General features: G+C 52.8%; 1 protein-coding gene across 1 annotated transcript in view; it reads left to right on the top strand.

Moving 5' to 3' along the window:
• Nucleotides 1-20833, top strand: part of LOC110559009 (uncharacterized) — a 103218-nt gene extending 82385 nt beyond the window's left edge. The window contains exons 45-65 of the mRNA XM_060365081.1: nucleotides 2707-2844; nucleotides 4404-4573; nucleotides 5320-5323; nucleotides 5589-5858; nucleotides 6438-6551; nucleotides 6641-6763; nucleotides 7272-7433; nucleotides 8358-8522; nucleotides 10568-10730; nucleotides 11071-11255; nucleotides 11414-11506; nucleotides 11641-11845; nucleotides 12814-12998; nucleotides 13075-13172; nucleotides 15124-15308; nucleotides 15881-16086; nucleotides 16175-16349; nucleotides 16927-17036; nucleotides 17234-17350; nucleotides 17482-17623; nucleotides 20217-20833. Of these exons, the coding sequence (XP_060221064.1) occupies nucleotides 2707-2844; nucleotides 4404-4573; nucleotides 5320-5323; nucleotides 5589-5858; nucleotides 6438-6551; nucleotides 6641-6763; nucleotides 7272-7433; nucleotides 8358-8522; nucleotides 10568-10730; nucleotides 11071-11255; nucleotides 11414-11506; nucleotides 11641-11845; nucleotides 12814-12998; nucleotides 13075-13172; nucleotides 15124-15308; nucleotides 15881-16086; nucleotides 16175-16349; nucleotides 16927-17036; nucleotides 17234-17350; nucleotides 17482-17623; nucleotides 20217-20221 (3015 nt within the window). The 3' untranslated portion in view covers nucleotides 20222-20833. The remainder of the gene's footprint in view (nucleotides 1-2706; nucleotides 2845-4403; nucleotides 4574-5319; nucleotides 5324-5588; nucleotides 5859-6437; nucleotides 6552-6640; nucleotides 6764-7271; nucleotides 7434-8357; nucleotides 8523-10567; nucleotides 10731-11070; nucleotides 11256-11413; nucleotides 11507-11640; nucleotides 11846-12813; nucleotides 12999-13074; nucleotides 13173-15123; nucleotides 15309-15880; nucleotides 16087-16174; nucleotides 16350-16926; nucleotides 17037-17233; nucleotides 17351-17481; nucleotides 17624-20216) is intronic.
• The last annotated feature ends 431 nt before the right edge of the window (nucleotides 20834-21264 follow it).

Genomic DNA, 21264 nt, shown 5'->3' with positions numbered 1-21264 from the left:
TTGTTCAGTGCTGTCCTGGTCATGTTCTGGCTTGCCTCAGTTTATAGAGTGCTGGCTGTATACAGCCCTCTCCTGTTTTCACAGCACTGTAGTCAAAGGAAACTGTCTTAGTTTTTTCTCCTGTTACTTAGACTGCTTCACCTCACAGGAAAATTACCATTGATGTGACTCAGTGGGTGAAATGTCTAACACATCCAAAGCCCTGGGTTCTAGCCCCAGCACCCCATAAGCCAGGCATAGATGTCATCCTGACACTAGGGAGGTAGAAGCAATAGGATTGGAAGGTATAGGTCAACCTCAGAAACATAGTTCATTTCAGGCCATCATGGGCTACATGAGACCCTGTTTCAATCAAAACAGGGTCATAGTGTGACTGTGTCATAGGCCAGACAAAACCGTTTTCAGTATGACTGAGTTAATGAGGCTCTATCTTTACTACTAAAGGCCTCAAGATTTTTGTAGAACAAGGATTTTTACATAACACAGTATGATTACAAATCAGCATGTTTAGTTCCTTTGAGATCTAGTCTTATGTAGCCCAGGTTAGAACTTTCTTTTTAACTGAGTGCCTGGAATACAGGTGTGTACCACTACACCTAGGTTATGGAGGGCTGAGGATTGAACCCTGAGCTTCTTGAATGCTACCCACTGAGCTACATCTGCAACCCCAGTTTTTATTTTGAGACAGTCTGTTTATGCAGCCCAGGCTGGTCTTGAACTTACTGTGTAGCCCTTACTAATGCTGAACTTACCACTACTCTCTCTTACTCTTCCTGCCTCAGCTTCCCCAAGTGCTGGGGTTACAGGTGCATGCCATCAAGTCTGGCATGAACTTGAATGCTGAAATAACACTTGGATAATAAAAGTCCCCAACTCTTCAGTAAGGTCTTTTCAAACATTCAGCCCTGAGTTCAAACCCACAGCAGGACCCAGAGCTGCACAGAATGCTTTGTACCGTGCGACTTTTATTTCACTACACTTGAACAGAAGTCTAGAAACTGTGACATAAAAAGTTAGAAAGCAAGCTAGGGGTGTGGGTTATGAGCCACAAGCCCATCCAGTCTCTGGTACAGCCACACAGTCCTGTCAGTATAGGACATTGGCTACTATGGTCAGTATGTAAATGTTCAAACAAGACTGATAACAATCAAAGGGGGGTGGGGGCTTGGAGATAGTGCAGAGGACCTGGGTTTGGATTCCCAGCACCCACAGAAAAAGCCAGGCACAGCCAGGTATGATGGTGAATTCCTTCAATTCCCACACTTAGGAGGCAGAGGCAGGAAGATCTATGTGAGTTCAAGGCCAGCCTGGTCTACAAAGTAAGTTCCAGACTAACCAGGGCTGCATAGTAAGATCTTGTCTCAGATAGATAGATAGATAGATAGATAGATAGATAGATAGATAGATAGATAGATAGGCAGGCATAGATAGCAGCACACACATATAATCCAAGGGTGGGTGGGTGAAGGCAGAATCCCTGGAGCTCACTGGAAAGCCAGTTCAGTCAATCAACAAACTCCAGGTTTAGTGAGAAACCTTGTCTCAAAAACAAGGTGGATTATGACTGAGGAAAAATCTGACATCAATCTTTGGCTTCCATACACATGCGTACATGTGTGCACATACATCCCCCTAAATGAAATTTTCTTTACCAGTTCAGGTTGCAGGCCAAGTCGATCTGAATGCCGACTCTAGATCTCGAATCTTCTCCTACCCCTTCCCTGTGTAACCTGGCATTTTTATTACTGCTTTAATTTTTATGTGCATGTGGGTGTAGGTGCCTGCAGAGGACAAAAGTGGGCATCAGGTCCCCTGAATGACAGGTGAAGCTATCTGACAGGGTTTGGACACCAAGCCTGGCTCCCCTGGAAGAGCAGTGTGACTCTGAACTTCTGAGCCACGCCTCCAGCTCCCCAACATTTTCCTATGAAACTTTTCAGATACAAAAGTGAGACAACTTTTCATCAGCCTGTCTATGCCCACTGCCTAGATCGTCCATTTCATCTTTCATCGCTAAGCTTCTTTCAACACCCTCGTTTGCCATTCTGGTGTGCCGAGGCAGTCAGTCCACAGAAGGCCTGTTCGTAGTTTTTGATTGTTTGTGAGAAGCCGCTTGAACATGCTGGAAGGGCCTCTGAGCTTGTTGGAAGCACTATTTTAAATTTTTAGTTATTTTATTTTTTCTGTCATGGGTGTTTTGCCTGCAATGTGTGGTGGGCACCACGTGAATGCCTGGTGCCTTCAGAGGCCAGAAGACGGCACTGCCTCCCTGGGGACTAGAGTAACTGACAGGTGTGAGCAAGCATCCTTCTCTGTAAGATTAAATGGCCAAGGCTCAGGAGGCCGAGCATCTAGCGTCAATACCATAACCCTGTCTAGGAGAGCCACCCTGGCCAACTCTACTTCACTGAGCATTGTCCTTGTGTAACCCTGCCCTCTGTGGTCATAAGTGGTGCCACAACAGGAGCTCTGTCTAAGCCAGTCTGCAAGTCAATGTCACAACCTAAGGGCCTGAGGAATTTTGCCAATGTTGCGCCACAGGGCAGGTAGTAGGTAGGCCCTACCTCTCCTCAAGACCCTTACTTCATCAGAGTTTGTTCATCCCAGGGTCTGTTCATCTGTAGGCCCTTGGTCTGGGGCTCTGGAAGGCAGAGCTGAGGCTAAGCACCATCTGGCTGAGGGTGGTATCACTTTTGCCTTCACCAGCTCCGGTTCGCCAAGGATGAGACGAAAAGCACCTTTGTCCTAGAGGTGGGGGAGCGCCGTTTCCATGTCAGCGGCAGCCTGCTTGCTGCTGAGGACAGCCTAGCCAATGTCATCCAGCTGCAGCAGACCTTCCCTCAGGTGGGTAGCCTCCTAACCGAGAAACGCTGCCTTCAAGACTTCACTTCTGTGGGGACAGAACAAGATGGACTCTGAAGGGGACAAATGGATGGAAGGGACCCTCTGACCCATGTCTCACCTCCATTATCTATTGATCTTCTCCTAGATCCTAGGCACTGCTCCAGAAGATGGGATATAGCACAGAACAGAACTACTGAGCCCTGACTATCACTGAATATATAATCTAGTAGAGGCAGGTGACAGGAATCATATAAATTATATATATATATATACATATATATATGTATGTATGTATGTATATGATTAGGAAGTCAGAAAGTGTCACCTGAGGAGGTAACATTTGAGCTACCCTATACGACAAGCAAGTCTGTGGAAAGAGCATTCCATGCTAAGGGCCTGGGGTGGGAATGAGCCTGAGAACTATCTAGAAGTCCCTGAGCTGGAACAGGCAGGCTGAGTGGGGATGGCAAGAAGAGGTACTCTTTGAGGGGCTAGGCCATGTCACACAGACTGGATTCTGCCTTCCTCCCAGGCTCAGGGAAAATGCCAAGTTCCTGAGCCCAGCTTTTTTGGCTTTGTTGGTCTGCTTGTGGGGTTCCTGTCCCTTCCAGATCCTTCTATCGCCCCCTTCTTCCATAAGACTCCCTGCACTCTGTCCAAAGTTTGGCTGTGAGTCTCAGCATCTGCTTCGATGCCCTGCTGGGTGAAGTCTTTCAGAGGACATCTGTGGTAGACTCCCATCCTGTTCCCTCTCTTCTACAACTTCTAGTGTCTATCCTGTCTGCCATTCTGAATGATAACTAAGCATCCTCCCTCAGGTCCTCCTTGTTGTTTAGCTTCTTTAGTTTTTTGGATTTTAGTATGTTTATTCTATACTTTATATGGTTAATGTAAGGATCCAGGCAGTCAAGGATATAAAGTGATTAAACTGTGAATATAATAAATAAATAAGAAGGAGGGAAGGAAGGAAGGAAGGAAGGAAGGAGGGAGGGAGGGAGGGAGGGAGGGAGGGAGGGAGGGAGGGAGGGAAGAAAGAAAGAAAGAAAGAAAGAAAGAAAGAAAGAAAGAAAGAAAGAAAGAAAGAAAAAGAAAATGTCAGGTCCCTGTAGCTGCTGTGCTGAGATTGGCCTGCAGGTGGTAGTAAAGAGACAGGACTAGGCAAGAAGGTCTCTTAACCAAGGAGGAGCTTGCCTGAGTGTCCCAGCACTAGGGAGGATGTCATGGGTTACAGGACAGCCTGGGCTACACAGTGAGACAGGAAAGGAGAGAGAAGGAAGGGAACAATGGGCGCTGTTATTCTAACCTCACTTCATAGACAGGAAACAGGCTGAGAGGTTAGGAGCCCTGCTCAGGACCATGCTAAGTGTCTGCAGAGCTGAAGGTCCTCTACCCTCTGTTGCTCACACCCCCACCCTCCCCCTCCTGCTCATGCTTGCGGCATATTTAGCACTGTGGAAACAACAGTCCACACACAACTCCTTTCCTTTGGATGTGTCTCCCCTTCCCTGCCCCAAGCGGTGTGTGGCTTGACTCCACACTGGTCACCCATTCTCTTCCAGCTCAGCGCACTTCCCACAGAGCTGGTCCTGAGGACGGGGTTCCAGAGAGCACAAGGCACCCACGTCATGTCTCAGGCGGTGCTGTGGAATGGCAAGGAGGTAGCCTTCAATGGGAGCCTCTCTGGGCCCCCCTCAGGGACCATGGGGACCATCCATCTTCAGGGTGAGTAGCTGAGGGGCAGAAGGCATGGTCGGAGGTGAGTGACTACTTGTCCTTGGTGCTCTTCCAGGCCCTGGGGAATCTTCAGGACACAAGACAGCCCAAGGCCCAGACCTCAGAGGAGACAGGCAGAGAGCTAGGAACCCCCACGTCATCAAAATCACAGAGGGTGGGATCACAGCACAGTTCATAGTGTTGCTTATCTAGAATGTCTATTCCTCAGAACCTTAAAAAATAGTGGGGGTGGGAGAAAGTGTCTGCAATCCCAATCCCCAAGAAGTAGGGACCAGAAGGTCAGGAGTTCAAGGTCATCCTTGGTTACATGAAACCCTGTCTCAAATAAATCAAAATTAACAACAAAAGTAAACCGGGGCCAGTGAGCTGGCTCTGTGGGTGGAGCGCCTCATCAGGCGCTGACCCTGTGCTGGGACCTGTGTGGTGGGGATACAACCAACTCCCACAAGTTGTTCTCTCGTTTCCACACTTGCATCGTGGCACATGCATGTGCACCCACAGATAAATGTAATAAAGATCCTAAGTTGTCCTGAATGAGACCCAGTGTCTTAAAGTGGTCAAGATCCCCAAGCAAGGTAACTCCCCAGACTCTTTCCAGTCCTACTGCCTACCTGGTCGTTAATGTCGCCAGGGGGCCCTGGTAGGCTCATGTATCTTACCATCAGCGACAGGCTAAGGGGAGGGGGCTGTGTTGATCTCTGTGATCCCTACTGATCTCAGCCCCTTCTGCTGTCACCTAAGTCTGGTCTGAAGCCAGCAGTAGCTGGCCAAGGCGTGCCCATGGTGGCTAGTCGGGGTTCAGGAGAGGAATGGCAACAGACCTCTAAAGGCCAAGGCTTGGCTGTGGTGCTCTGTTGGCCTCAAGGAGCCAAGCGTGTCCTGGGGCCAGCGTCAGGGCTCAGAGGTGACGCTGGGCCGGTGTGGGTCAGCTGCTCAGTGTCACTGGGATAGGAGGAAAGAAGAACAGAGCTCCCGTGGGGACTGTTAGAATGCTTTAAGAGGCATCATGACTGGATGTGTGGGTTCCAAGTTTTGTAGGGCATGTGAGAGTGCAGCCGCCTGCCCGAGTGGCTGTGTTTTCAGTTGAGTCCCCGAATCAGTCTCCTGCCATGACCTTACATGAACTTGCTGACACCCTCTCCACCCCTCTTCTCACAGTGGAGTTTGCCAACCAGCTGTCTCTGTCCCTGCCACGGCGCTGCAGCCTCCGCCTGACCTCAGAATACTCTGGAAATAGCTATCAGGGTGACCTGGCTGTAGCCTGGAACCTCAAAGACCAGGTGGGCAGTGGGGCTGCAAGGAGACCCTGGGGGACCCCCCCTTGCTCGGGGATCATGGCTGGGGGTCAGCCAGCTGCACTAGGTGCCCAAAGGTGGAGGCAAGGGGCGTGGTTTCAGTCCCACGTGCCAAACACAGCTGGAGTATACTAGGCCAGCAGAATGCAGGCAGGGGAACGGGTTTTTAAAACCCACTCCAGTTGTAGGCACCATGGAGCAAGTATAAACTGGGGACTAGATTTGTAAGGCTGGGGGAGACTTGTGTGAGAGATGAGGCTATCAGCCAAGGACCCCAGTAATGTGAACTGTAGGACAGCAAGCACAAAGGCCCTGAGGCCAGGGCTAAGCTGAGCAGCTTCCCATGGAAGAGGAGAGGGCAGATGAGGACTCATCCGTCAGGACCCAGAAGGGACTGGCTGGCATCCCGTCACCAAGCTTTCCAGTAGGGGACTCTGAACACCTACAAAGAGGGACAGAGGTCTCTAACCCACTTCCACAGGAAAGATGAAGGCAGCCACAGCCTTGCCAGCTCCTCCCTCACAGAGGTGGTGACAGTCCATCCTCTGCTTCCCCCTCATGTAGGTGCAGCGATCCTGGGACAGCGGCTCACCTGTGACTCTCAAGATCGCGTGGGCTAACAGGTCCTCTACCCACAGTGTGGCCTGGGATGGCTGCCTCGCTGCCTCCCTGGGTCAGGTACGAGCTGGCTCCCCAGTGAGCTCTCACCTAGGCTCCTCATTCTGGGTCTTCCAGCAGGCCTCTGCTGACCTTCCTGTTCTTGTCAGGGAACCTGGAGCCTGGGCCCACTGCAAGCCTGTGGGTCCCTCTCTCTGACCCCGGTCATGTTCAGTGAGCAATTTGATCTCTCCTGGGGCCGACACCGGCTGCAGCAGAACGTGACGTATGAGGTGAGGCCCAGGGAGGCTCCGAGCAGGTCATCTGCATGGGGCCTTACCACCTATTGGAAGTACCTGGCTTAAGGCAGTGTGGTTCTCTGTTCAAGTGCTGGCTATGCCATGGAACCCAGGCCAGCCATTCCTCTGGATGAGGCTTGCTTCACCTGAAATGGATATGGCAGTCATATCCTACCAGGAAGCAGGTCAAACAGGCTAGTGCTACACACAGTGGAGCAGCTGGTAGTGTTAGACGTCTGCTAAAATGGGGCAGGAGGTGAGGGCCGGGCTCAGTCTCTTCCGCCTAACCAGAGCTTTCAGTGGGGCTAATGTGAGACAAAAGGTGTGAGACAAAAGCCAGTACTGAAATGGGGACAGCTGGCTCTGAGAGTGTACCTACCCCCTCAGCCTTCTGCACCCCACCCCTGGGCTTCGGAGACCCTGTAGTCCCAAGCTGGGGCACCTGGTCCCTGTGTGGGTGACAGTGACCCCTGCAGGTGCTCTGGATAGTCTCTCTCTCCAGAAACATCAGCTGCGCCCTTGGGACAAGGTTCACGCAGAGGCCACACTGGAGCACATCCTCCTGGCCCCTTGTGCCCAGCACAGCTTCCGGGGGACAGTGGAGACCGACTACAAGCACAGGCTACGCCACACCCTCCACCTGGGGCTTTGCAACTTTCCCAGGGTGAGTCTGCTGAGAAGGATGGGCTGCAGGAGAACCAGGGGCCCTGAGGAGGGGTAGCTCCTGGGACAGGCGGGCTGTCACACCATCGGCATGGCACCTGTCTTCTCTCAGTCTCTAGTTTATGTGAGAGAAGGAAGACATATATAGGGGAGATGGTGGTATTCAGGAGGATGTGACATAGATATGTCACCAAGAGCTATCACCACCACCATTGCTGAGGTGCACACTGGGACCCTTTTCTGCCACTACCCAGGGCTTATTACCTGAGCCTCTTCCCCCTACCCCTATTCTCAGGTACTGCGATCCATCTAGCTCTTATTCTTTCCTGTCTTGCCCCACATCCACACAATACCCTTCCCACCTGCCCTCCCATCTATCTGTCCATCTACTCACCCACAAACCCATTCCTCCACCCACCCACCCTCATCTGTCCCTCCCGGGGGCCACAGACTCTTCTGTAAAAGACAGGCAGAGAGTATTTGAAGCTTAACAAGCCACTGAGTCTCCTGTTACTCTTGCCTGTTACTCTCACTGTGCTGTGGATGCAGTGTCTCTGGGCTGAGTGAGAGGTAAGGCAGGGACTGCTCTCCCGGAGGGCTGTCCAGAGTGGAGGAAATTGGGGCAGACCAAGGTTGTATGACCAGGACCTGGGGGTGCTGGGAAGGGTGGGAACGGTGCTTACAAATGGCCTTGAGGCACCTGCAGGCCCTGCAGAGGTCCTACACAGCGCCTGTGCAGGGCACGCATCAGTGTTTCAGGAGCTTTGCTGGAGACGGCTAGTGGGTGGGTCAGTAGAGCATGCCTCTCCCATAGCCTGCTACAATTGTCCAGGTGGGAGGGACCACAGCCTTGGCCAGGGTCCAGGGGGGACCAATCCACTTTCACTGTCTCCTGACCTCTGGAACCTCTGCTGTCTTCCTTCAGGCCCTCTCATTCTCTGGGGAGCACAGTCTGGACCAGGGTGCACTCCTGCTGCGTTCTCAATACCAGCTGGGTCTTGCCCCAGACCCTGACCAGGGCTTGCACTTTAGCCTAACCCTGTACAACCACAGCCGACCAAATGTACCTGACTTCTCTGGGCAGCTGGAGGTATATGTCCAATTTCTCCCAGTTTTCTATGCTAGCAGCCCCATTGCCTGGACAGCCACGGCACCTAGTGACCAATGGTGGAACTTCTGGTTGCAGGTCCAGGACTTCCTTTCTGGGCACACTTTTGAACCTAAGGCCCACAGAGTTGCTCCTCTATCACCCCATGGCCCTTCTCTTTTTATAACCAAGAGATGTGGTCTATCTTGTTCAAATAGGACAAGGATAGTGAATCAGTCAGGGTTCTCTAGAGGAACAGAACTGATAGAATGGATATATATAGAGAAAGGGGATTTATTAGAGTGCCTTACGGCTGTTGTCCTGCTAATCCAACAATGGCTGTCTAAGGATGGAAGGTCCAAGAATCCAGTAGTTGCTCAGCCCATAAGGGTGGATGTCTCAGCTGGTCTTCAGTAGATGCCAGAATCCCAAAGAAGTAGGCTCCAGTGCTAATGAAGGAATGGACTTGCTGTCTGGAGTCAGGGCAAGCCGATAAAGAAAGCTTCCTTCTTCCAAATCCTTATATAGGCTGCCAGCAGAATGTGGGGTCTAGGCTAAAGATGGATCTTTCCCGCCTCAAAAGATTTGTATTAAATGTGCATCTTCCCACTTAAAATGATTTAATTAAGAAAAATGCCTCAACAGGTGTGCCCAGCCACTTGGGTTTTATTCAATTCCAAATGTAGTCAAGTTGACAACCAGAATAACCATCACAGATGACATTGCTAGATGGAATCATGACTAGAGGCCGTGACCATTTCTAGGCAAGATGCTGAGGCTCTGGGTCTACCACTACTTAACTAGCAACAAGGCCTGCTCTTCCCAGCATCTATAAACTGATGCTCCATACAACATCCTGGAATCAGAGGCAGAGTAAGGTCTGAGGCCAAGCACTTGGCAGGTGCCCAAGGTATGAGGTCCCCACCCTTCACTCTCCTTACCCTACTCTGGGGTCTGTGAAGTGCACAGCCCTGGTCCTTGAACAGAGGAAGGACACACTCAGGGACCGGTCCCCAGCTATACCAAGACCTGTGGGTTCTTGTTCTCTGCTCACTAACTAGCAGGGCTGAAGCTGAATCGACGGTGGGCTCTTCAGGCCCCAGACACTGCTGTCAAGTGGCTGCTGGTTGTCCTTGGCTCGTGGTGCTGCCCCACAGTCCTTGCCCCAGCCCCCAGGCTTTAACACCTGTAGCAATGCAGCACTTTGTAGCAGCATTGTAACTACTTTTACTGATTGTGGCCTCAACTTCCCTTGACCACCTCTGCAAAGATGTCAGAGACTGGTGAAAACAACCAGACTCCTAAGACTTAAGCACCCCTCTGATTTCTGCTGAGCTTTGAGAATCACTGATCCACGTCATTTTACAGCAAGGAGCAGGGACTTACTCAAGGTTGCACAGCTTGTCAGCGGTGGGATCTAGCTTAGAATCTAGGCAGTGAGACCAGGGAAGGCATGGCTCTCATCTCCAGGTGCCTCTATCAGTCTCTTTTCAATGGTCCCATTTCCCTGGGACCCTCATAGCCTTTGATCTTGATCCAGTTCATGCAACAATCACTTGTCCTGTCCATCCTCTCTCAAGGCTGGGTGCTTACAAGGATTTGGGTAAATGCAATGACCACATATTACCCACATGGGCCCCTTGAACTTGCTAAGGTCTTTGCAGTAGTTTTCAAGAAAACTTAGAAGGCCTGGGCTGCAGAGAGAAACATTTGGACACTAGGACTGTCAAAAGAGAGATGCCTGGAATCCCCAGACCCACTGCATCTAAGGAGTGTGCAGGCAGGGCCTTGGGTTCTGAGCCTCCTGGCCAGTGGGTTGCTGGGAAGATGCCTGCAAGGTGGGCTTTGCTGCATATGCTTTACTGTACCCAGGGGGGTTCTGAGCTGGATGGCAGGGAAGCTGGTGTTCATAGAAGAACGGAACTAGCATTTTCCAATCCCTTCTGTACTTAGCCTCAGCCCTTCCAGAGTACAGAGCAGGCAGAGGCCAGAGACCAGAGCAGCCCCAGTAGCCAGGCCCACCCAGGTCTCTATTATCTGGTTCCTAGCTCCATGGCCCCAGAGCTCAGCAACTCAGCTTGCTGGGGCGCGTCTCTACCTCAGCCTCCCAGAGCCTGGTCCAGCTGGAAGGCAGTGTGGAAAAGGAGAAACTAAGGCTTTTGGTGTCCCGGGCCCTGAGCTGTCTTCAGGCTTCTGCCACCCATGGGGAAGGTAAGTGGAGGGTGACAGGTCCCCAAGTCAGCTGGCTAGGTTAGGCCCCATCTTTGTCCAAGGGTGGACAGGGGGTCCCTATTCCTGTCCTGTTGTGAGCTTAGAAACACAAGAACAACCCAAATTTGGGGTGAACTTTCTGTCAACACCTGTACTGACTTTGCTGGGTCAGGTAAGGCTACCAGAGGTGTAAGCTGGCTGGGCTGCTCAGAGGTGGGAGAAGGGATTACTTAGGGGGTACAGCCCAAGGCTCTTGAACCTTAATATCTTGAGGTTTTGTGTAGGGCACTGGGGAGACAGGTAGAGAAGGCATGGATGCAACCTCCCTTCCTGGCTCCAGGGAGCAGAGAAGAGAGTATGATGCTGCAGGCATGCATCCTCAGGAGAGCTGTGGAGGTGAAGGCCCTGCTCCAGAGCACTGAGCAGTCTGCCCAGCCACTGGGGCACCTGACCCTGCAGGCAGCTCCCCAGAGCCTCCTCCTAGTTGCACATGGCAGCCAGGGGTCCCTGCTGAGCCACATGGAGGTAAGAGGACCTGGGATGGAGGGCTGTTGGCCGGGAGTCCAGAGTCCTTTAGTGCAGCAGTGCCCAGAAAATCAGCCTAGACAGTTGAGGACAGCACACACATTCTCCAGTCCCTGAAGGATGCTTCCTCGACTTCTCACCTGTCTGCTCTCCCACAGTCCAGGATGACAGCAATCGGATCCCAGGTGCAAGCCCAGCTGGAAGAGAGACTCCAGAGCCTGGATGGCTATGTGAGAGGCTTTCAGAACCTGGTGGGTAGCCCCTGTATGGATGCATGTAGGGGGGCCTCTGGCCTGCGCCTCAGCTCTCCAGACCAGGCATGACAGGCTGGAGAGTGCTGGCCCTATAGTCTTCCCACTGACCTTGCCTTGGTTTCCCTGCCTAGGTACAGCCAGTAGGCACCCTGAACAATGCAGCAGAGTGTCTGTTGCAGTTGACTCAGGTAGGGCTAGGTGCTGTTCAGACAGGTGGCCAAATGGTGGCTACCTTGTGGCACCGAAGCCAGGCCAGACACATGCTGACCGGTCGCCTGCCTGTCTACCTGGAACAGCTGCAGGTGGGGCTGGAGCAGCTGCGGAATGAGTTGGAACGTGAGTACAGGAGAGGCACAACCCAGCACCAGTTGGCCTCAGCCCCAGCCCCGGGGGCCTTGGGCCTCCAGATTCATTCTCACACTACTATCTCAGTCAGAAAAGCAGTCTAATTTCTTTAGAACCCGCCCCCAGCACCTTATTTCTTAGACATTTGCAACCTCCATGGCCTTCTGGCATGTTTTCTTCATCCATGTAGGCTCCAAGGTAATGCCCGCTTATGCCCGCTGCCAGGCTTTATCCATCCTCGGCCTGACTCTTCTCACATGCAGCCTTGCTGGGAGGTGTCCAAGGCTGCCAGTGGGTGTCTGTCTGTGGGCTCCGGTGAGGCTTCCATCCTGGTCAGCACTCAGCCCTGCCCTGATCAAGCTGAGAACCAGGCCACCGTGCACTTAAGGACCACTCCTGGCCCTTATGGCTCCCGAGACTGTTATCTGGCACTAAAGCAGGCAGTGGGGACCTGTCTCTGTCCCTAGCTCAGAGCTGGCTGTAGCAGAGTCCCTGTGCCAGCAACTGGCCAGGAGCACACAGATGTCCCCATGGCTGTGACTCACAGCAGCTCAAGGGTGCAGAGCAGAGCAGAGTGATAAGAAAACACCGTGATAAGAAAAGACCCAGAGCTTCACTGTCACACTGGGAGGCATTGACTTTCCCAGGATGCAACTGTGATGCCTGTGGGAAGTATTCACCAGGAAAGGCCTATGGAGATGCACAGGCTTTCTACCAGAGTTGTCACATGGTCTTCCAACTGGAGGGGCACATATCTGCATAGTGGGGGTAGCCTATCAATTCCAGGCAACCAGGTCAGCAGTGCTACAGCCCACTGCCTCATTTCTACCCCATCCTCTACTCCAGGCATCTGCCCGGTGTCCTCTAGGCCTGGGATGTTGGGCTTTCCTGGCTTGCGCTTCAGAGGTTCTCATCAGTAGCCAGGAGTCCTGAGGTCTCAGGGTGATTACCTGTTGCAGAGCCCCTGGCCACGCTGAACGAGGCCTATTCGGAGGTGATGCTGCAGCCCCTGGATGAGGTGTGGCGAGAGCGGGCTGAGGAGGCCAGGCAGTGGCTGCAGGCCTGGCTGCTCAGGCTGCTAGGAACTTGGCAGCTAAGGCCCATCCAGATGGCCCTGGGAGCTATGATGGGTACCCTGGAACTGGTGAGGGTGTGTGTGATGGGGGGGGGGGCTGGGCTCAGTGAGGGTAGCTCTGACAGCTATCATTGCCCACCTCCAGGCCACCCACCATACGCTGTCCTGGGCTGAGGCTGAGGTCTCCCGGGCCTTGAAGCGGCTCTGCAAACCCTTGCTAAACATGTACAGTTACTCAGCCAGGTAAGCGGGGGTGAGACTTCTGAGTCCAGTGTTCCTGCGACATGGCGGGACATGGCAAATGCCTGTACCTGGTCCATGTCACTCTTAGGGCAACACTGCCATCCATGTGGTCCTCATTTGACAGGGGGAAAACTGAGGCTCAGGCTCTGCACAAGCTCTGTTCACATCCTAGTTGGCTTTGCAAAAGGCTTTAGCTGTGGGGAAGACATTCTTGGCTAGCAGCCTGGACACGGCCTGATGGGCAGGGTACCAGACTATGAACTAGGTGGCACATGCTGCTGAAAGCAATGCTCAGAGAAGCGACCTAGGGGGAGGGACATGCATGGTGGTGCAGTTTGGTTGAGAAGGGGCCAGAGGGCTCCCCGTTGTGTGTGTGTGTGAGTGTGTGTGTGACATACATTTCTGTGGGCCCACATGTGAAAGCTGAAGTTGATAGAAGAGTCTTTATTGTTTTTCCAACTCACTCTTTGATGCAGGCTCTCTCAGTCAAACACAGAGTTCATGGATAGGGCTAGCGTTCCAGCCAGCTTGCTCTGGGGATCTGCCCTCTGAGAATGAAGTACCAGGCTGCCATGCTCACTTCCCCCTTATGTATGTTTCTGAGTATCTGACCTCTAGTCCTTGTGCCTAAGTGGAGCCATCTCCCCAGTCCAGAAGTGAGCTTTGGGCAGGCGGTTCGAGGTAGGGCACACAGTGCAGAGTGGGGGTGGTGAGTGGTGCTGTGGCACCGTGGCACCTGTTTGAAGAGCCGTAAGGAAGCCAGCATGACTTGAGCAGGCTCCAGGTGGCCTCAGGCACCAGCTTCTGCTTGGAGATGGGCACAGACACAAGGGCTTTGGCCCAGGGAAAGGTGGATCTCTGTGTTTCAGAAGTTTAGTTCCCATTGTCCCACATGTTGAGGGTAGATTATGGAGATGGGCAGAGTGCAGAGCCCTGTCTGGAACCATGTGGCTGGCTGGGTGATTGCTGGAGCAATAACAGCATGGGAGGAACAAGAGGCAGTCAGAATCCAGCTGTGCCGCTAGGTCATCCTGGAGAGGGTTGGGACTCGACTGCACACAGATGGTAAAAGAGAAATGAGACGATTCAGAAGTATTCGGCCTCAACAGCTGACAGGACAGAGGTCCCTCAGCCTGGGACAAACTGGCCGAGGCTTCTGCATGTCTAGCCAGTGCTGTGTGAGCAGAACTGTAGTGGCCTGAATCACAGGAACTGTTCTTCTACAGTGCTAGAGGGCTGCAGTGAGGGTGCCGGCACCTTAGGTGATTGCTATTAGGTGGGAAGGAATTAGCCTTGGAGAAGTGCAAAGAGGCAGCCTCACAGGAAGGCTTCGCCAAGAATGCCTGCAGTTTCTCTCTGCCCCAGGAGGGGGCAGCATTTCCTGGATATGGAAAACTTTGGCCTAAATCTTGGTTGGACTATTACTCTGCCTCGGTTTCCCCACCTGTAAACTCGAGACATACCTCCTAGGAAAATGAATGGAGAGACAGTTGAAAACCTGTAGGGGCTTGTGTAGGAAGAAGATGGACTTGAGCAGATGGGACTGGGTGGAAAGAGTAGGGTCTGCTGTGACAGTGAGGTTTGTCTCTTCTCCTCCCTCAGCTTTCCTCTGGCTAGGCTCCTGTTCTAGCCCATTCAGCACGTCCTACCGTGCCTGTATACTGACCACACCGCACCCTGAGGTGGACTTTGCCTCCCTCAGTGTCTATACCTGTCTCCATTACCCCACTGCCTCCACTGTAACCCATGGCGCACAATCAGACAGCTGCACCCTTACTGTAGGGCCTTGGTCCATCTTATACACTTCCCCAGACAGGCAGGCCCTCTCTAAGGGGACAGCCCCTCTGTGATTCTTTTTCCAACGTGACATCTCTGTCCTTCAGGGAAAGGATGTGGGCTCAGTGAGACATCCCGCTTGCTTGGGGTTCCAGCTCCTGTGTGTCCCTTCCAGGAACTGCTCCGTGGTGGTGAGGCTGCCGCTTGTGCCCGTGGGGAATGGGCCCCTGGATGCAGCCCAGCTGATTAGGTACCTGGTGGAGGAGAAACTCCTGTGGCCACTCCGCAGACTGTACGAGGCTAATGTGGTGGCCGAGTTCTATGGGTTCCGGCGGCGACTACTGAGGAGCCCCTTCAAGTGTGAGTCCTGCCTCTGCCTGTGGAGTGAAAGCCTAGCAGGTGCTCTGGCACTCGATGACAAGCAGCCACAGAAGAGCCTGCCAAGCTCTGTGGCATCCCCGAAAGTTCCTGGGCTTGGGGAGGTCATCCGGGGCTACAGACGCTGCCTGATTTTGTCCAGAATATAAGTCCTGTGCCTGACTAAGGGGGAGTACACAGCAGCTGGGGGCTCCCTCAGGAGCCTCAGCCAGCCTTCTCCCAGGGGCCTGGATGGGGGAGGCACAAAGGGCTGGGCTCCAGCTGTAGCTGGAAAGCTGCTGGGTGCATGCTTACTGGGAAGTCTGCTTCCAGGCCACACTGCTGCATAACTTCTTCAGCCTGTTTCCTCCTGTGTGGGTAGAGGGGATACCATGGCTGGCTCGTGTGGGCTCTGAGCATGCAGCCTGAGCCTACGCCCTCAGTGCAGAGGGGGCACAGTGCCAGGCCTGGCACGGAGCAGTTGTGTGATGACACTCCTGAGCTCTTGGGAGAGTCTGCTTGATCCTGGGAGGCAAGTTTATACTCCATGTTAAGCTGGCCTGGCCTCTTCTCAGATCATGCTGTGGTGGCTGGTGCCAGGTACATGGTGACCTTTGATGGGCAGGTGTGGGGCTTGGGTCCCTGCTGCGGCAGCTTCCTGCTAGCCAAGGACTTCAGTCACCAAACATTCTCTCTGATGCTGAGTCGCACAAGCTCAGGGTTCACCGCCCTTCGAATAGAGCTGAACCACACAACCCTTGTTCTGTATCCTAGCCTAAAGGTGAGCGCACGGTAGGGGGAAGGACCCCTGGAGCCTCTTGTCTACCTGCTGTCTAGAGTGACTCTAGGCGCATCCCTGTGGTCTGCAGGCTTACAGGCTTTATGACACTGCCGGGCCTTGGGATGGCTGCTGGGATTTAGACCCGTCTCCTGCTGTGCTGAGCACAGGGCCGAAGGTTGAGCTGAGCAGCGAGGATGGTGTGTCTGTTGCCTGGGATGTGCCAGCAGGCCTCTGCAGCCTGACGCTGGGCCTTTGGCACCATGGTATGTTGGAGCTTGGCGCTGCCCACAAAGGCCTTTTCTAGCTACCCCATGGCCAGACTCCAGGCCCGAGGGTGATGTCCTCTTTCTCAGTAGCACTGCTGTTGGCCTCCCTGGGGAAGAAGAGCATAGGCAAGAGCTGGAAATAATGCCAAAGGCTGCCCTTTCCACGGTCACCTCCCTGCTGGAGTGGCAGTGACTCATGGCCTCCTTCCTAGTGTGACACACTGTCTTCTTCTCAGTCCTGGTGGTTCCTGTCCCGTTACAGATGACCCAGCAGAGGCTGGGTGACTCATGCCAGCTCCCAGGGTCAGCATCTGGCCCCAGGGCTTCTGACCCAGCTTGGCTTTCTTCCCTGGGGTCAGTCCATACAGAGTGAAGTCAGCTCTCATGAGATCCCCAACATGCAGCTATGCCCCAAGAAGTGCCCTGGAAAGCGTGCTAAGTGGCCCTTTGGGCTGGGACAGTGGGGGAAGCACCGCAAGGCACAGATCATCTTTAGATTCCCCCTCCTGAGGGCTCTGGTGTTTGGGGAGTGGGGAGAGTGAGGCTTTCCCAACAGATCCCTCCTGCCCTACAGGAGCATCTGCTGGCCTTCTGGGTACCAACAACAATGAGGCAGATGATGAGCTAATGTTGCCAGATGGCACAGAAGCTGCCAGCCTGGAGGAGCTCACCCAGGGCTGGCAGGTAAGCTGTGGGGAAACCCTTTTTGCCAAGTGTACATCTAGGCTCAGTGGAGGATGCTGCGTGGGTGCAGGGTGAGCAGGCCTCTCGCTCCACTCGGGAATCCAGGCATCTTTTGCCAGGGTGGATGCACAGCAGACAGTGTGCCCTGGAGAAGAGGGGTCTGTGCAGAGGAGTGAGCCTTGTGTGTTTCCACCCAGGTGGATGAGAACTGTGGTCCTGTAGAGAGGGTACAGCAGCCATGCTCAGGGCCCAGCAGCACCTGCCAGGCCTTCTTCCAAGACCCCCAGTCCAGCCTGGGGAACTGCTTCCTGGTGGTGAGTGCTAGGCTGGGCCTGGCCGGAGGCCACTCAGCAGAGAAACCACAGGGTAAAAGAAGCCTGGTCTAGCCAGTGCCCTTCCAAAAGCGCAGTAGGCAAGTGCAGTGATGGGCTGGCATTGGTTTCAGGTGGACCCTGCTCCATTTCTCAGACTGTGTGTCCAAGATACCTGTGACCCTAAGGAGCTCCACCCTGCCTGCCTCCTGGCAGCTGCCTACATCGACTTGTGTGCCCAGGACTCTGTGCCCTTGGCTCTTCCTCTGCAGTGTGGTAAGTTCTCACCTTGGTCTAGCCTTGGTCTCACACCCCACGTGGAAAACCAGTGCCATTCTCTGAGCTCCCAAAGCGATGACAAGTGCTCAGTTCTACAGTGAGCAGAGGCCCAGAAAAGCTGTATGCAATGTGGGTTTTATGAAGAGAGCTAGCCTGGTTGGCAGGGACAGGAGGTCAGCCTGGGCTACATAGCCAGACTCTGTCTTAATAAAACCAAATAGGGCTGGAGAGACAGCTTGGTGGTTAAGAACTCTTGCAAAGGACCTAGGTTCAATTCCCAGCGCTCACATAGAGGCTCACAGCTGCCATAGGAACGGATGCTCTGACCTCCAAGGCACCAGACACACATGGTGCACAGACATACATGCAGGCAAAACACTCCTACATAGAAAATAAAAATTAATACAGCTGCTTAAAAATAAAGCCAGACAAAAAAGGGTGAGAGAGCTTGGCTGATGAAGTACTTGCTTTACAAGCATGAGTTGGAGCTCCAGAACCAGGGAAGAAAAAAAATCTGGGTGAGGCGGTGTGCCTGCCATACTGGTTCTGGGGAGGCAGAGACGGGTGAATCTCAGGGCTTGGCCAGCCTAGACTTAACTAGGCTAGTTCTGGGCCACCGAGAGACCCTGTAAAACAATGAATATTTCCTGAGAGGTAAAGGGATAACACTTGAGACTACCGCCACCAAGCCAGGTGTCTCAAACACTCTAAGGACCCTCTGAATCCTGGGCATTCAGAACCTGTAAAATAGCTCTGCGGTGACATGTCTGTGGCCTGTGAAACCAACACAAGCTGGCAGCTGATGGCCACATTTGCTTCTTCATCCAACACACAAGTCATAGCTGCAGTGCATAACAGTGGGAAATGCCAGAGACCTTCACACCCATAATTCAGGGCAGCCTGGGATTCTTGAAGGCATGGAAGAAGACATTCAAAGATGAATACCAGGCCAAAAGAAATGTCTAAGAGTAGTGTAAGAGTCGGGAGTGTGACACTCATGTTAAACTAAAACATCAGAAGAGAAAGTTAGTGAAATGGAAAATGTGACTCAGAGTGTGGAATGAGGACCTGGTGTGCTCCAATAAGACAGTGAGAAGTATGAGGCTAGAGCCCTTAATCACGAAGCAAATGCTATCCATAGTCTTACTAGGTCCATAAAAGACCTGTCAGAGCACAGCTGCAGAACCGAGTGGCCAGAAAGTCTTGGTCCCATCCTAGCAAGAGACCCTGTCCCAATAAAAGGACGGGCAGTGCCCAAGGAACCATCTGGCAGCTGTCCTCTGCCCCCACATGTGTGTAACTATATACAAGGGGTGTTTTTGCTTGCAGGCTGCCCGGATCCCAGATTCCTCTGGGAATGGAAGGGAGAGAGCAGAGCTTGTCTGCAATGAGCTTTCACTCATCTGGGGCCTTGCTTGGGGCTGGTTTCTGTCTCAGCCTATGCTGTGCTCTGAACACTGGTATAGTCTGGGTATCTGCCTGGAGGCCTGTGGAAGCAGAACCATAGGTGGCTGGGCTAGTAGACCATAGCAGCACCAGATTCTCACAGCCGAGGACATCTAGACTTAGAGATCTGAGGGGCCCCAACAGGCTAAGCCAGAAAGAGTCCAACAAGCCAAAGCCAGGCATGGTGGCACAGGCTTGTGGACCTAGCTCTGAGGAGGAACAGACAGGCAGGTCTCCAGGCCCCCTGAGCTGACTAGCCTCAGCTAATCAGTGAGCTCAGTGACAGACCTGCCATAAAAAATAAATTAAATAAATAAATAAATAAGTAAATAAGAGGTGGGTGGCGCCTGAGGGTGTGTCCAAGGATCTGAGGCTCCTCAGGCCTCCACACTCAACATGCACACACAGAAGGACCTGAAGCTAACAACTGAAGTTTACACCCCCATTATCAGAAAGAGAAGGAAATTCAGACTTGAGCAGAGATAGATGGGACATGAAGTAGAAAATGAGTAAAATCCACAAAGCAAACATTTAGTTATACTAATGAGAGAAGACTTAAATAACTGAGATGGGAAATGAAATTTTAAAATCTAGACAGAACTACTACAGATAGCTTCCACAAACTAAGCTGGATTCCTTCTTAGTTTGTGGAAGCTATCTGCAGAGGTCATGTGGAGTCCTCTTAGGGTCTATGCCCATGCTCAGCAGCTTGACTGCCTATGTTAGGGCTTGGGTATATTTTCCCCCTGTACTCTCTCAGGCATATTTTCCCTTGTGTTGGATCCAGCAACTCTGTCCTGCATGGGCTCAGTTATATTCTCTGCTCCCACAGCCTCAGGTGTTGACCCAGCTCTTTGCTTTGGTGGGGTATTACATCTTGGTCTTCCCTCTTGAGGAGAGGCCCTTGGCAGATGCTTGTTAGTTGTCAGTGTGTGGGTGGAGTGCTTCAGGCCTGCACACCGCCCCATTGGTACGAGGGAACCACAACATGCCTGCTATGCTTTCAAAGTGGGGAGATGGTGATGGAGTGACTATCCTTTACGTGAGAGCCAGGGGCTACCTCAGAGACCCCAGCCCACTTTAGGAAAAGATTCGGCCTTCCTTTTAGGCCTCACAGCACAACCTTACTTCTCTTTTATTATAGTTTGAGATTTTGCCCAAGGCAATACAAGGCTGCCAAAGACGTCAAGCTCTTCACCTTCTACCCCAATCCTAGTTCCTGGGCGAGGTCAAAGTTCTTTGCTGGAAGAGAACCCGTGCAGAAGGCTAGAAAACCCAAGAGAAAAACAACAGTTGCTGCCAAGAGCAGAGAGGAAGGGCTGAGAACCAGCTGCACTCTCCCAGTGTCTCCAGGGCTGAGGGACTCCCAGCTGGCCCAGGGAATTCATTCTCAAACTTCACTGGGAGGCAGCCAGGCCCAGGGACACACCTCTGGGAAGACACTCCACACCGCACCCACACTTGCGCAAACTGCTGCTTCACTCACCCAGCAACTGTTTCTGAGCCTTGAGATGGCTGTGACCACGTGGTTTCCCCTGTCACTCTGGGAGGAACCAATGTCCTCAAGACTGCTTAGGGAGCTTCCTTCTCCAGATGGACACACAGGGTGCTTCTAGGGCATGGGGAGAAGGCTCCTTTTCAAAGGACATGTGACATAAATATGTGGGGGCCTTGGGCCACTAGACAGCAGGGTTTCTTTTTTTGTTGTTGTTTCTCTTAGGAAATAGGCTTTTCAATTGCAAAATAAAGCTGGAGAATTCATGAGTGTCTGTGGGATTGATTGCTAGGGCTGCCAGCCCTAGCACCAGAGAAGCAGAGGTTTTGGTGGCCATGAGCCTACCTACCAGGAGGGGGCACTCTTGAGCCCTTTCTCCACTGAACTATCTTTAGTTTCTCCCCAGGGCTTTGTGCAGGCTGGGGCTAGCATTCTGCTGCTGAGCCTTTGAAGGGGGTGGGGAGTGGGGGACTGGGTATGCACTGCCAGAAATGGGACAAAGAGAGGTAGGAAGGCAGGCACCAAACTCAGCCAACCCTGTTGAAAACAGGTGTCTAGAAAAAAGATCTGAGCAGAGGGAAGTGAGGCCAGTCCTGCTCACCCTCTAGAGCAGCGGTCCCCAACCTTCCTAACGCTGCCACCCTTTAATACAGCTCCTCATGTTGTGGGGACCCCAACCACAAATTATTCTGTCGAT

This window comes from Meriones unguiculatus, chromosome 11 (assembly GCF_030254825.1).
Source record: "Meriones unguiculatus strain TT.TT164.6M chromosome 11, Bangor_MerUng_6.1, whole genome shotgun sequence".
Classification (NCBI taxonomy): Eukaryota; Metazoa; Chordata; class Mammalia; order Rodentia; family Muridae; genus Meriones; species Meriones unguiculatus.
This window is presented reverse-complemented; position numbering and strand designations above follow the sequence as displayed.